The 14,076-nt window shown below is 40.7% G+C and overlaps 1 protein-coding gene across 1 annotated transcript in view; it reads left to right on the top strand.

Annotated features, from left to right (window-relative positions):
• Nucleotides 1-12,239, top strand: part of LOC139212924 (unconventional myosin-XVIIIa-like) — a 58,768-nt gene extending 46,529 nt beyond the window's left edge. Inside the window, exons 38-44 of the mRNA XM_070843492.1 lie at nt 916-1,053; nt 1,958-2,143; nt 2,241-2,380; nt 3,046-3,090; nt 7,639-7,761; nt 8,295-9,708; nt 12,108-12,239. Of these exons, the coding sequence (XP_070699593.1) occupies nt 916-1,053; nt 1,958-2,143; nt 2,241-2,380; nt 3,046-3,090; nt 7,639-7,761; nt 8,295-9,693 (2,031 nt within the window). The 3' untranslated portion in view covers nt 9,694-9,708; nt 12,108-12,239. The remainder of the gene's footprint in view (nt 1-915; nt 1,054-1,957; nt 2,144-2,240; nt 2,381-3,045; nt 3,091-7,638; nt 7,762-8,294; nt 9,709-12,107) is intronic.
• Nucleotides 12,240-14,076: the final 1,837 nt, after the last annotated feature.

The raw sequence follows: 14,076 nt of genomic DNA, 5'->3' as shown, positions 1-14,076 counted from the left end.
AGAATAATAAAGTGTGGTTATAGTGAGTGTTTACATACAATTTACACACACTCAGGCTTGGAGTGACTGGACTTTAAGTGTTGATATGCATGATCAAATAAAATCATCTGCCTTAAACAGAACGTGTTTCAAATATAATTTCACTAAAGGAAAGAACTGAGCTTTTGACACCCTCTAACAGCACACCATGTGTCTATTAGATTAAGCTACGTGCATGCCAAATCTTTGGTTCGCTCAGTATATGCAAGGTCCGCCCATTTTTTGGCTACACTCGAGACACACACCAGGCTCTAAGGCATTGTTAAAACCTGCCAGAGAAGGCAGCGATAGCCATCTAAAGCATCTGACCTTGAAGTGGTTATCTCGTCCTCAGTAGGAGGGAAATCTGGCTTCTTTAGTAATATCAAAGGAGAGCTCCAAATCCTCCTTGTCTCAGATGCAAAGTCCCTCATTAGGTGCCATGCTGCCCTTTGGGCCGCTTTTGTTGTGACGTATCTTTCTTCCTTTTATCAGTCATGAGAAAACGATTCAGATGGAACAAACGTGCTTTGCATGAAGCTCAGCTCTTTCCCAAAGCCTGTGAAATTACTGTGACTCGGTGTTACTCAGCCTGAACCACAAGCACTTCTTTTGACCATTTATAGTAGATTGGGGGCTTATCTAGAGCTCATTATTCAGTCTGCATGCAGAATATTTACATATACCAAGATGGATTAAATTTACACAAAAAGGGTGAAAAAGTGAACATTAATTTAGTTTTAATACATATGCATTACATCAGCACTTCCTCTTAAGTTTCATAGTCCTCGCGTAAAAAAAGCAGAGGTCAAGAAGGAGGTGCGCATTAAGTGAGCACGCTCCTCTGAGAGTGATTGTGTATGTTTATGTGTACGTACATGTGTCTCCCTCCTCCAGCTTCATACGCTGCAGAGCCAGCTAGAGTTCCAAGAGCAGTCTATGGTGGAAAAGTCTCTCGTGTGCCGTCAGGAGGCCAAGATTCGTGAGCTGGAGACCAAGCTGGAATATGAAAGGACTCAGATCAAACGCTTGGAGGTGAGCTAATCCTCCGTGTCTAGTAAATGTAAAAAGAAATCCTTTGTAAACCCGTAACACAAATTTGACATTTTATTTTATATCTATCAAGAGGTAGAGAAGCTGTAAAGAGAGGGAATGGTGTCCCTTGCATAGCTCCATATCTTTGAGGTGCCTTTTAACAAAACCATCCATCAGCGAACAAATTTTAAATTAGATTTATCTTCATTGTCATTGTGCAGAGAAAATGCAGTGTAGCATCTAACCAGAAGTTCAAAAAAGTAGAGTAGAGAGTACAGAGTGAGTAGAGAGTAATACACATGCGTATAGTGGTATTATTAACAAACAAGATATATACACTAAAAAACAGTATTAAGAGTAGAACAGTGTGTAAAGAATTTCAATTCAATTCAATTCAATTCAATTCAATTTTATTTGTATAGCCCAATATCACAACAGAGTGTCTCATAGTGCTTTACAAAGTTTGTTAAGAAATAAACAGTATGAAGAGTATGAGCAAGTGCAGCAATAACAGTAGGCAGTAGAGAAGCTAAATATATAGTGCAGAGTGTAATTACAAGTAATGCTAGTAGTAAGACCATGATATATACAGAATAAACAGCCTGACGTATGATCTAAATACAGTGGCTATGTGTACTGATTCATAATTAAGAAATTAGATCTGAAATTAAAACTAATGATGAATTATTCTCCTCTTGAGTCTAAATATTGTACAGATAATCTTTAACAATGACCATGACACCATGAATATTTTTTTTGAGGAGAAGGTGCTTCCTTCACACCTTCACACCACTAAAATCTACACATAATCATTACTGGCTGCAAGAGCCTCCTCCCAACTCTTTAAATGACCTTTTTGGTGATCTCAATAAGATCAGCTCAGTTCACCTCGAATCCTCCCCAGAGCCTGGTGGGTCGTCTGAAGGAGAACCTCGAAAAGATGACAGAGGAGAGGAACCAACGCATCACTGCAGAGAACAGGGAGAAGGAGCAGAATAAGCGAATGCAGAGGCAGATAAGGGACATGAAAGAAGAATCGGCAGAGCTCTCCAAGAAGGAGGCCGAGGCGAGCCGGAAGAAGCACGAACTGGTGAGGCTTTGGCTGCTGGGGCACTTGATATGATTCACCGGAGTTCACACTGAAGGAGGTAACCGTGCTTCTTTCTGTGCTGTGATCCATTCACCAGGAAATGGACATTGAGAGCTTAGAGGCTGCAAATCAGAGCTTACAAGTGGACCTCAAGCTGGCCTTCAAGAGGATAGGTGACCTGCAGGCTGCCATAGAGGACGAGATGGAGAGTGATGACAATGATGACTTAGTAAACAGGTATGGTACTGCTTTTAATCGTCTCCAAGGGAAGATACAATTGCACCGTAATGTGTGCTCGGTGCATCCGGGGCTACTGCTCTGTAGCTATAAAAGTAGTTATCTTTGTAAGCTGCGAGAAACAAATGAGAGCTGTTAGTTATTTTAGTTACCTGTCAATCATTGTGTCTTGTACAACGTGGATCTTTTCATTCTCTGTCTCCCACATCTTCCTCCCTAATGTCTCCCTAACATTTGTGCTGTGTGAGTCACACTACACTGTCTTTCCTCCAGATACCTCTCATATGGTTTAATTTGTCTGAGGGCTGATCTTTTGTCTCGGTGCTGGTTTTCCCTGTTTGGTTACTCCTTCCTTCTTTGCAGAGGGGTTGAGGGTTATGCTAGCTGTGAGCCCGCTGAGGTAAACACGGGCAAAAATGCAGACTTCTAAAACGGAAGACATTGCACAGACCAGATCTGTTTGAGAAGGGGGCGAGCAGCAACATAAGTTGATTTACTGAGTCACTGCTTTACAATGGATAGTTATTTCATGTGTGTCTGTAAGTGTAAAACTATTTGTCTACTGTGATTTTATTTTGTTCTCTTTCTGCTCTGCTGGTTGCGTATCTCACCTTCTCTGTTTCTCGTTTTTTTCCCCTCGTTTCTCTTTTCCACACTTCTGGCAGTTTGCAAGACATGGTGACAAAATATCAGAAAAGAAAGAACAAAACGTGAGAATGGAAAATGCATCCTTTGTTTCTGTCATTATGGTTGTTTTCCAGCGTGTTCGCTTTTTTTTTTTTTTTTTTCTCACCTGAATTTCAGCCACACGAGAGAATAATGCAGCATTCCTTATCCTTTCAGTTTGTGTTGTTCACAAAAACACTGTGCGGTGATCGTACATTTCAAAATAGAACTGAATTCTGTGTCTGTGGTAAACATCTCTGATAAAAGCAATGCTTATTGTGCTCAGTGTTTCATTTTATTTTGTGCCAAGTGTCTGGTGGTGCAAAATCGACCTCGTTGGAGATCTCAAGGCTTCTTTCTAGCTTTAAAGTTATCTGAAAAATCTGATGGCACACAGAATACTTTGAGTGTTAGAGGACAGAATGGTAAACAGACTATAACTCTGAATAACACAGGCATTTTCATTAAAGCCAGTCTTAACTGGTTTTGGAATAATAACAGCAAAATGTTCCAGACCTGTGGTAATGCTGCATTATTGTCTCCATGAATACTTTTGTATCGCACGCCGCCATTTCTCAGTTTGCAGTATTACGGCTAACCTCCGTCATTATCACTTGTCTTCTGTTCCTCTGTAGCATTTCCAAAGCACATGCAATGCAAAGTCCACATCTCACTAAGTTTGTATGGGGAATACACTGCAGATTATTTGGAGCGTGTGACACGTCCATGTGAAATCAAAAATATAATATAAGCAAATTTACAATATTAGTGAAAGTGAAAGCTTGGAGGAAGTGTCAGAAATTTAGATGAATCGATTTCATTCGTTTATCAGTCTCAGCATTACTTCCATAGTGTAGTCATTTTTTGTTCTGTCTTTGGTTTTCAGGTGATTTAGCTGTGACTTATTCCCAAAGTTGCAATAATTACAGTACAGCCTGAAAACAAAACAAAATAATAAAATAAAAATGATGCATTTGACAAATCTGGACATATTCTGTGTCTTTGCAAAAACAACCCTAAACAGAAAAAAATTCCATTCCTACTAATACTGCCCTACACCATAGTAGTTCTACGGGGCTGAATGTTACTGTTTAAAATAAATAGTCTGTCACAAAAATAGCCAAATTGCCTGTTTTTTCTCACTTAAATCTATTGGTCTATAAGAGAGATGTTCTGTATTATCCCCTTTACACGAACTTAGAATGGTGTGAGTAAAACACGTGTGCTCTGGAAGGCCTGATGCGTGATTGTGCATGTGACGCTTTTGACTGTGAATTGATTGCAGCACACTGTAAATGCATGTCCATGCTGCACAGTCAGCTGGTGGACAGTGTTTGCACAGTGCGCCACTCCACCGAAAGCTGCGCCTGTTGATCTCAATGCATGCAAGTGCTCCACGGATCTAATGTCATTTCATGGTGTTATCAAGCATTTAACTTTAGATACAAATGTTCACCTCGCCTTGCTTTGAAAATGTGTAGTCAGTGATTGTGAATGTTAAATATGTGAATGCGGATGTCTTTTGACTGACTGAATCCCATTTTCTGTCAATTTCTATACGGCGAAAGGAATTTTTGTGGCATGTTAAATAATTTAAACCTTCATCAGAGCATGTTAAAGAAATGCAGTCTTCAGTTTGTAGCGGATATACCCGTCCACAATTTCCAGCTTTAACCTCTGATTGCTTCCTCAAAGAGACATTTGCGTTTTGTTATCCATTTTTCATCAGACAACCCGTGTGTATCAATGCTCTGCTTTTCTTTTTGTGCAACTCAAGGAAAGGAGCAATGATTTTCCATGTTTACTTAATTGCATTTTCCCCTCCTCCGACATCATTGCATTAGCAGCACGGATGAACAATAATGGAGGAGGTGATTTTCCTTCTAATTATGAAGTGGATTTTCCAGATGATTTACATTACTATCAAAGGTTCGAAACAGAGGTTACAATAGCTGGATTGTTATTATTCTATGGCGAGACAATATAAGTTGAATTAGTGTTTTTTCCAGCTGGGTTTCTGGCTATATTTAAGTATAGGGGTTACATATAATGTATGGCTGTGCAAACTATGTATGAACTTACTGCACTTTTTCTCTTTTAGCACGAGAGGAAAATTATCCATGAGTGTGGGGTGAATTACATCACAGACGTTTGGTGTATTTTGTAAAAACTTAAATTGATGCCCTATGCTTTTTTTTCGCCAGTATATAATTAGCTCATGTTTAACAGATACCGTGAAAACATGGTGTTGGTACCACAAGTGCTAAACTGATAGAACCAAGCCATACGAGATTTGATGCTGAGTGTAAGTATTTGTGACAAAGATTTACAACCAGTGCAGGCCAATTGTCAGAAGCTATTAATGTTCACTTCTAAATTCTTGCGGCTTGTTTGTATCTACGAGCCTCAGGACTGGTTAGCTACTAGTGTGGGGCCAAGGACAAATCGTTTGTGACACCATTTGCACAGCACTCAATTGCAAGCCACCTTCTATTTCACATATATGTGTATGTGTGTGTGTGAGAGTGTGTTAGAGGAAAGGGTGGAGAGGGAGATTATTTTGCTGTGGGCTGGCTCCAGTATTTCGTTGTGTAATATATCATGTTAAAGAGTCAAAGTATCACAGAGATGCCAAATCTGCAGCATGTGTAATCAACTTGTACTAATGAACCTATGATCTTTTTTTTCGGTGGGCTTTTATCAGTTGTGTTTAGCATGCAGTAGAGAAGAGAGGGAGTGGAAAATAGAGGAATGGCATATAATAGCTGAACTTGGACTCACAATTTTAGCTTTCTGCCTCATGAAGCACCTCTCAAACTCTGAAATGAGCAGGCTTTCCTCTAGAAAAGAGCATAATCAGACTGTTTAGCCTCTCTGGGATCATCATTACGCTCCCCACAGAAAGCCTGGGTGTAAGGTTGATGATGAGAAAGTTAAATATGTTAATGCTCTTACAGAGCTTGAAAGCTCGATTACCATCCAGACCAAGATTCTGAGGTGTTTTTTTTCCTCACAATACTCACACACCACCAGCCCTGTCACCACTTGACACAAAGCTTGGTGACAAAGGAAATGGTACTCTATTCACTGGGACACATACATAGATGGATATATGCGATGTGGACAAATGGCAGAGCTCAGCAGGCGGGCTGTCACCTCACACCTCTTTGAGTATTGTTGTTTGCTTCGTATAAGCACTTTTTTTTGCAACATTTTGCAACATACTCCAAGGCTAAGATAGATAAGCTTGTGCAAGAGTCCAAATCTGTTACCTGCATCGCTGTTTCTCATTTTTAATGCTAGTCAGCTGTCTATAGTCACCGGATGAAATATATGTAAAACTCAGTGATAAACAAGGCAAATATTTTAGATTGATGAAGTGTGGCTCTTTGTAGGTAAGACCATAAATAACGGTTAAGATGAAACTCAAAGTCTGGCATATATCAAGATTAATTGAAAATTGCAGCATCCCTGTCATCACTTCTGCTGTTTCCCCAGCTACAGTGTGTTTAACATACAGTGGGAAATGTAATTTCCTCGGAGAGAGTTTACCACAGCAACACAAGTCAAATTTTAAATGGCTAAAATAGTTTAGCCGATGAAATCTTAAAACAGTCCCTGGGAAATGTGAAAATCAAGACAGCGACTGAGGTTGGACTCAGTGTGCCCCCAAACAAACACACTGCATTTGCAAAACAACATTGATGGCTGTATTGACTTAGAGGTCACGCCACTCTGCTTTCCTGTTCCTTATCATTTCCTGTCACATTAACCTTCTAAGACAATGGGATGCATAGTTCAGAAAATTCAACGTAGATCTGAAATGAATGTGGATTGACCTTATCCAGGTGGGATCTGCAAAGCTTTTTCATCGGGATCCACAGGTCTCTGTATATTGATTGTTATGTCAAGCGTAGGGCCACAGGGCCATCTCATGGCTCCACTCCAATAACAATCACCAGGAGCAGGTGACATGCCACACAGATGCTAGTAGCCCAGAACCAGCCAAACAAGTTAATTATGCCTCTAACAGCTTCCACCTAGATAATGTGTTTTGTTCACTCATCTACGTCTGCTGCACATTCTGTGGAAAAACATTTTGAATATGTTGATATTATTGTACCACATAATCACGCTTACCTGGAGACTGTCTGGATTGCCATCATGCTCACCCCTGTTATTATAAGGGAGTGAATACAACTGGGATATTACTAACAAAAAACTTGTGATATGTGAGAGCTAAATGTTATTTTGCCTTTGTAATTCCTGTTGCGCTCCACCACAAAATATTCACATAACAAGTCTTTTAGTCTAATTTCATGTCTGAAAAACCTGTATGAAATGACCCTGAATCGTGGCACAAGGCAGATCAAAGCAGATATTTCAATAGTGTCATGAAGCAAGGTGAGGATTTCTGAAAGTTTTTAAAAGAAACTGATTTGTAATGAAAAGAAGGGGGATTATCTCATTTGACTGAAAGATGTTTGCACTTGAAGATGTAAAACTGACTTGTTAATAGGAATATTTGTGCTGTGCTGTGGTGGAGTCTTGGGTGCTCCTCATAATCTTGAGCTGATTTTATTTCTTCACAGTGGGGATGACACAGAAACGGATTCTGAGGTGGAGGACCGTGTGGATGGAGTTAAGTCTTGGCTCTTGAAGAATAAAGGCTCCACCAAGACTCTGTCAGATGAGGGGAGTCTGAAGAGCACCAGGTTAGTGCTGATATCCCTCTGAATCATGACAGATAGATAACGATGTACATCCCTGTGGTAACGTGGCAATAAAACTATCAACATTCCCAGCCTTGAAAAGGCTCAGGATTACCTGGGGCAGTTTGTAACAGAAGGATGGGTATTTCATGTGCTTAGGTGTCATTTCTCTCTTCCAGTAATCTGTCTAATGACAGCAGGCGGAATGGGGAAGCGACTGCTGTCAAATTTATTGAAGTGGCCCATGGCCAGTTGGCATGCTTGCTAAATGATGCCTCTGCCACAGTTAGATAGATCTTTTCACTGGTTGATTGCCCCACTTTCTACAGTGTATACTGTATATAACAGCCGGAGGTATTGTATATGTTCCCTGAGTCTTTACTGCTTCCAAGGACAAAATGAAAAAGATTTATTCTATAACAGTACGACACCAGATCACATTATTGTATGTTCTTTAAGTATGCAGAGTTTCAGATTTTTTTTGGTTTTGTGCTCTGTTGGTTATCTGGTGTCAACTATATTGCATAACTCCATAGATATGCAGCAAATGCAGATGTCAAAGAGGTGAAAGAAGGTAAGGAGAAGATGAATGATGGAAGTAAAGACGGGAAAGAGCTAGAGCAGAACAGATCGGTGTCCGTCATGAGTTCTCTGAGCTACAGGAAGCGTTCCAACCTGAAAGACTCCATAGGGGGAAGAGGTGATGAGAGCTCCCTGTTTAGCACTCTTAAAGAACAGCCTGACACACCAGATCACGCCTCCATTCGCAAATCCAAGTCGAAGTCTGGAGAAGTCCAAGAAGACTGGAAGAAGAGCCAGACACAGGAGGACATAGACGACAAAGGCTCTGTCATCTCCCTGGCCTATTCTGAAGCCACCAGCAGAGCCAGGAAGGGCTTGGAGTCCCGCTGGACCTCCCGCAGCAGCCCTGAAATTGATAAAGAGTCCATGGTGTCCTCGGTAGCTCCCAGCAGGATGTCCACCAGGAGGAGCATGTTGGACATGGATGACGACAATAAGTCGACTATAAGCAGCGTGAGCCGCAGCAGCCCCCGACTGCTGAATCGCAGCAGCTCCTGGAAAGACGACAGACGCAGTAGCTCCCGCTTGTCCCTTGCCCGCAGCTGTGGCCTCAGTGAATTTGGCCTGCATGTAGATGATGACGATGATGATGGTGGCCAGAGTGTGACTTTCAGTGAAGGGGGAACTTCATCGTACAGTCCCCGCTCCCTCAGTCGCAGCTTTTCTACCCCAGCCCAACCACGCTCCTCAGACAGCAATCTGCCGGACTCATCTGAAATTAAGACGGTCTCCCACCGCAACTACTTGGACCCTGACTTGGAGGCTGCCATTAACGAAGTGCTGAGCTTTAAACCCATTAAGTTCAAGCGCAGCAAACTTGAAGAGTCTAGCGGTGATGAAGAGGATGAGAAGAAGAGGCCAGGAAGTGAGGACAGTAGGAAGAGGGGAGAAGACGAGGGGCTTGGCACATCCAGCCTGCTTCGCTCGGCATCAGGCTCAACTTTAGATTACGGAAATCGACCATCCAGCACTCTGAGCACCAGCAGCTCCCGCAGCCGTAAAGATAAAAAAAGCAAAGTGTCCTCGTCCGATGACTCCTCCTCAGACGATCGTCACAGCAGAAAGAGCTCTAGGGGAAAGAAGGGCAAGAAGTCCAAGAAGAGATCTAAGAAGAAGCAAAGTGAATCAGAGGATTCCTCTTCATCCTCAGAGTCATCTGAGTCCTCTTCCTCTGGCTCAACCATCTCCTACCGCAGCTCCAGCAGTATTAAAAGGGCTCCCAAAAAAACATCTGATGACGATGAGGGGGAGCCTGCAGGTCATGGGCCACCTTGTAAGAAGGAAACCAAGAAGAAACAGAAGAAGGTGGATAACTTGGTGATGAAGTACCTCTACAAGCCTGACAGTGACTGATACCAGCAGCGGAAGGTGATGCTTGGTGTGGTACTAACCCAGGAGACTGAGACACAGATCCTCCACTTAATGCACTTAGTTTGCTGTGTGTGAATGGTTTGTTTTTCCAAATTATTCTTGTGATGCACTAAATAAGGCCTTTGCTGCATTTCTCAGAAGTCACATTGGCCAATAAGTGCATGCCACCAATATGTTTTTCCCTTCCTCCTGCCGACATTTTTCTTCATTTGAAAACATCACCAATTTACTTCAGTATACTGTAATCATTTCTCTAGCTTCCATTACTGACACACTCGAGTCACTTCAGTTTTATTTCTAAATACCGCGGATATGTTTTATTGAGAGGTATGCTGTAATCTATCATTGGAATTCATCAAAGATTACTTTTCTCTTTGTTGCTTTGTGTGTACCAACATGCCAATCATCAGACATACTAGTGTTGTAAGGCAGAATTATTTTCCTGTTTCCATTTTGCAATGATGGATTGTATCTCTGCAAATGTGAGTGTTTCTCCCAATGCTATGTTTGACGCTGTTATAAGTGCATAGTGTTGAGAGAAGGGTGCCTGGTTGTTGTTGTTCTTCAAGCACAAAACAGATGTTGGCAATTAGGCAAAAACTAAATTAAAGCCATTTCCAATTGCTTTCACATGTGAACGGAGAAGAGTTTACAGAGATGTGACATGACTGTTGATATTACTCGATGCATCATAATTAAAACGAAGATTAGCTCTAAGCTTCAAAAACCTATCTATTTTAAGAGTAATTTTACTGACAGCTTGAGCATCTCTGCCTCCTGTGTGATCTAAAAAATGCAAGACAGTGGGCTTAAGGTTGTTTTTTTTAATTGTTCAATTGTCCTTGAACATGCTTGCCTCTGTAGTTGTTTGCTAGCTCTTGGGTTAAAGGAAGAGTCAGCGTTTCTGGAGAACAATTGTTGATATTTAGCTAGTTAGCATTTAGCATTCAGCATGTGCCAAAATGACCATCCTGATTTCATTCATATATTTCAAACACCTTTTACCCACTTTTTGTAAATGCAGGTGATTGTAAATTTCCTACCACATGTCAACATTAGTAGATCACCTGCTTTGTATAGATCTTGTTTTGACTTAACTTACACATCTTGTGACACCAAATGGGAACTATCACAGCTTCCAAATGGATGAGATGCAGCAATTTGTATCACAAGGCTGGAATACATAGTACTTAAACCTTTATATGACTATGCAGTTAATAGGATTACTGTAAATTGCGCAATGCTACGTGTGTGTTTTATTGAGCTGAAAGGATATACTTCTGTTTTGTTTTTTTTGTCCTAAGGGTGTGTGTTAAAGAGCAATGCTCATGGCAATCTGGATGTTGAAGATTTCTACAGTGAATTAAATTGCCATTCACTGAGAGATTGTCATGCCATGTGTTGTCATGACAACATAATTTAAGGTTATTCAGCACAGGGTTTAACTGACCTTTAATGTTGTGGGTAGAAGCAAGGTGCCATACAGAGTTTTTCTTAGCCATGAGTTCAGAGACAGACAGAGAGAATATAATACAGTGGTACTGTGGTAGAATACACACACACACACACACACACACACATAGAAACATACATACAGTACAGTACAGTACAGTACATACATACAGTAGCAAGATAAATATAGGGTGAATTGAGCAGAATAAGCAGTGCTGTATTAATAAATAATAACAAATATATATACAGATATGTAACCAAATGTAAAGTGTATCAATGTTGAGGTAAATTGTTCAACAGTCTTATGGCCTGTGGGGCCATATGATGCTGTCCCTGAGCCCGCTGATGGGGTGGATGGGATGATTGGGGTCTTTGACTGACCTGTTGGCTTTCTTCCTGCACCGCTCACTGTAGAGGTCCTCCATGGACGGCTGCTCTGTCCTGGTGATGTGCAGAGCAGTTTTATCGAGCTCGGCCCTGACCCCTGACATTTACCTTACTAACCGCACATGCTATCTACTAATATGTGAGTTACAGTCACTGTGCTCATGCATGGACATTATAATACTAGTGGCTTCCCCATATGGTGTTATGCTGTTAAAAGACAATAATTTCTTGGGATGGGTTTTCTGGGTCGATCCCACGAACATCTTGCACCATGGAACATGAATATTTGTGATGCATTTTTTTTCTATATACTCATTTGAAATAATAATTAGAAACCAAACATGATAACAATGCGCACATATGCTATGCACACCTCAGGGGATGCGTTGTTTACTGCCTGGGGAAGAGCGAAGTCTCGCATCTTAAAGTGCTTGTGGTTTCCCATGCAATATTTTCCCAACAACCCTTTTTTTCTTCTCTTCACCTTTCAGTGTTGTTCTTGTAAGTTGCCAAGTAATGATATAATGGTGTGTCTGTGTGTGTATTGACCCCTGTAGCCCTCCTGTGTGCAGCAGACACCTGGGTCTTGGCAGATCTGATGAAGAGGATGAGGTGGACAGAGACTCCAGCAGGCAGTCGCTGAGGCAGAGCGACAGCGAAGGCACATTGGCAGAGAGCGCATCGTAACCCAAACTCAGGTCACCTCGTGCTTTCAGTGACATCAAACACACAGGAGGGACACAATTCTTTCCCCACAGCTCATCAGCCGGCAAGAGAGGCCTGCTGCTTCCAGAGGCAAGGGCAGTGAAGAGGCACCAGAGAGCACTGTATTTGGATAGTTTAGTCTATGCTTCTATGCTTGATATGTGCTTCTTTGCCTTTTTTTTTTAATTTAACATAACATATTGAATAAGTTAGTCAATACAGGACAGTGAAGTTAAGCACTATTGGAGGAACTTCCTGCCCTTACTGTATTTATAAGAGCTGCTTTTCAGGCAAATTTAAGCACTCCTCTGCACTCTCCTCTCACTATTCTCATAGCTCTGCCAAGAGGATTTAGATAAGCCCGCTCTGGCTGCACTTCTCCAAGAAGGTCTGACCAACTATTAAGACTGTTCTTATCTCTTCCCCATTAATGTGGACTGGCACTGTGGGAGGAATTAACCCATTTTCAATTAATTATCTTTCTGTAAGTTTACATGTGGCTCTTGTTCCAAGCTGAGATATCCATCATTTGAACAAAGAGATTCTAGATCATTAATTGCTGGCATCAAAGTAAAATCATTTTGGAAAATATATTTCTATTTGATCCAAGCTGTTAAATGTGATAGATATGTTTGATTTATAATATTATATGTGGAATCAAAGCCCTTATATGAACATGATATTCAAAGGAATAGATTTTTTTTTTAAGCTAACGTGAGAAGTATTTTATTAAGATAAGGTTTATGTCATATTTCTGATTCATTCTTATCTTTTGGTGGAGTGCATGCTGGAGTGCTTTTGGTTTGGTTCTTTTGAGGCTCTTTCATGCTTTTGTCCACCACTGTCATGTTTCTTGAAGTTCAAAGGAATTGTATGTCTTTTGCAATTATAAGCTTTCCTTTCCTTTTTCGAGACCTTTCAGATGCAGAGATGTAGGCCGTTTTTTCTTTTTTTTTTAAGATGCACAAACACTGGATTTCTACAGTATATGATAAGTTAATGCCCCTTGCAGTAGAGTATATCAGCACGGTGAAGTCCATTTTGATGTTTCAGTTGCATACGTTGTTACTTGTTTCAGGTGAACAGTGCAGATTGTCTTGAACTGAGGGATCGTTTTTGGCCATATTGGTTTGAGCATTAAAATAATCACACCCTTCTCAGAACAACATGGTCCTCCCACAAGGTGCCAAAGACTTAAGATTAAATTGGTGATTTTTTTGGGACTATATTTATCCATGGCCACAGATGAACAGCACTCAAACTCAAATTATGATACTGAGTCATTTCCAGGCTGTGTGCATTTTAATATCGAAAACAATTCCGACTAAGAAATTTTGGGAGGGTTTTCCATGTCAGACTCTTATTTATTTATACTCCATTCACCACCTGTCTACTCTGTTTTACCTCATAGAATACTGCCAAAAATACCCTTAAATTAAAGCCAGTCTGCTCTTAATATAAATATCTCATTGTGATTTGTTGCTGTCCAGACACATATCGGACTCGTTGGCTATTTCTGTATTTGGCCTTACAGAATTGTAATGACATCCTTAGATGATTGTGACCTTATGGATTTTAAACTTTATCTAATTTATGTGCAGGTAGATTTGAATACAGAGGCATATACAGTATATGTGCATGTGGAATGTCTGCTCATGTGCAAAGAAAAACTTCAAGTGTCTGGCTTGCTATTAGCATATCTTCTCAGAAGAGGCTAATCTGCATTTCATGTCTTATTTTCTCAGTTTTTTTTTTTTCTTTGCTTCACACATGAATATTAATGTGGAACACAGGAAACTTTGATGTCAGTGATTCAGAATA

This window comes from Pempheris klunzingeri, chromosome 14 (assembly GCF_042242105.1).
Source record: "Pempheris klunzingeri isolate RE-2024b chromosome 14, fPemKlu1.hap1, whole genome shotgun sequence".
NCBI classification, from domain to species: domain Eukaryota; kingdom Metazoa; phylum Chordata; class Actinopteri; order Acropomatiformes; family Pempheridae; genus Pempheris; species Pempheris klunzingeri.
Note: the sequence above shows the minus strand (reverse complement) of the source record. Positions and strands in the feature narration are given on the sequence as shown.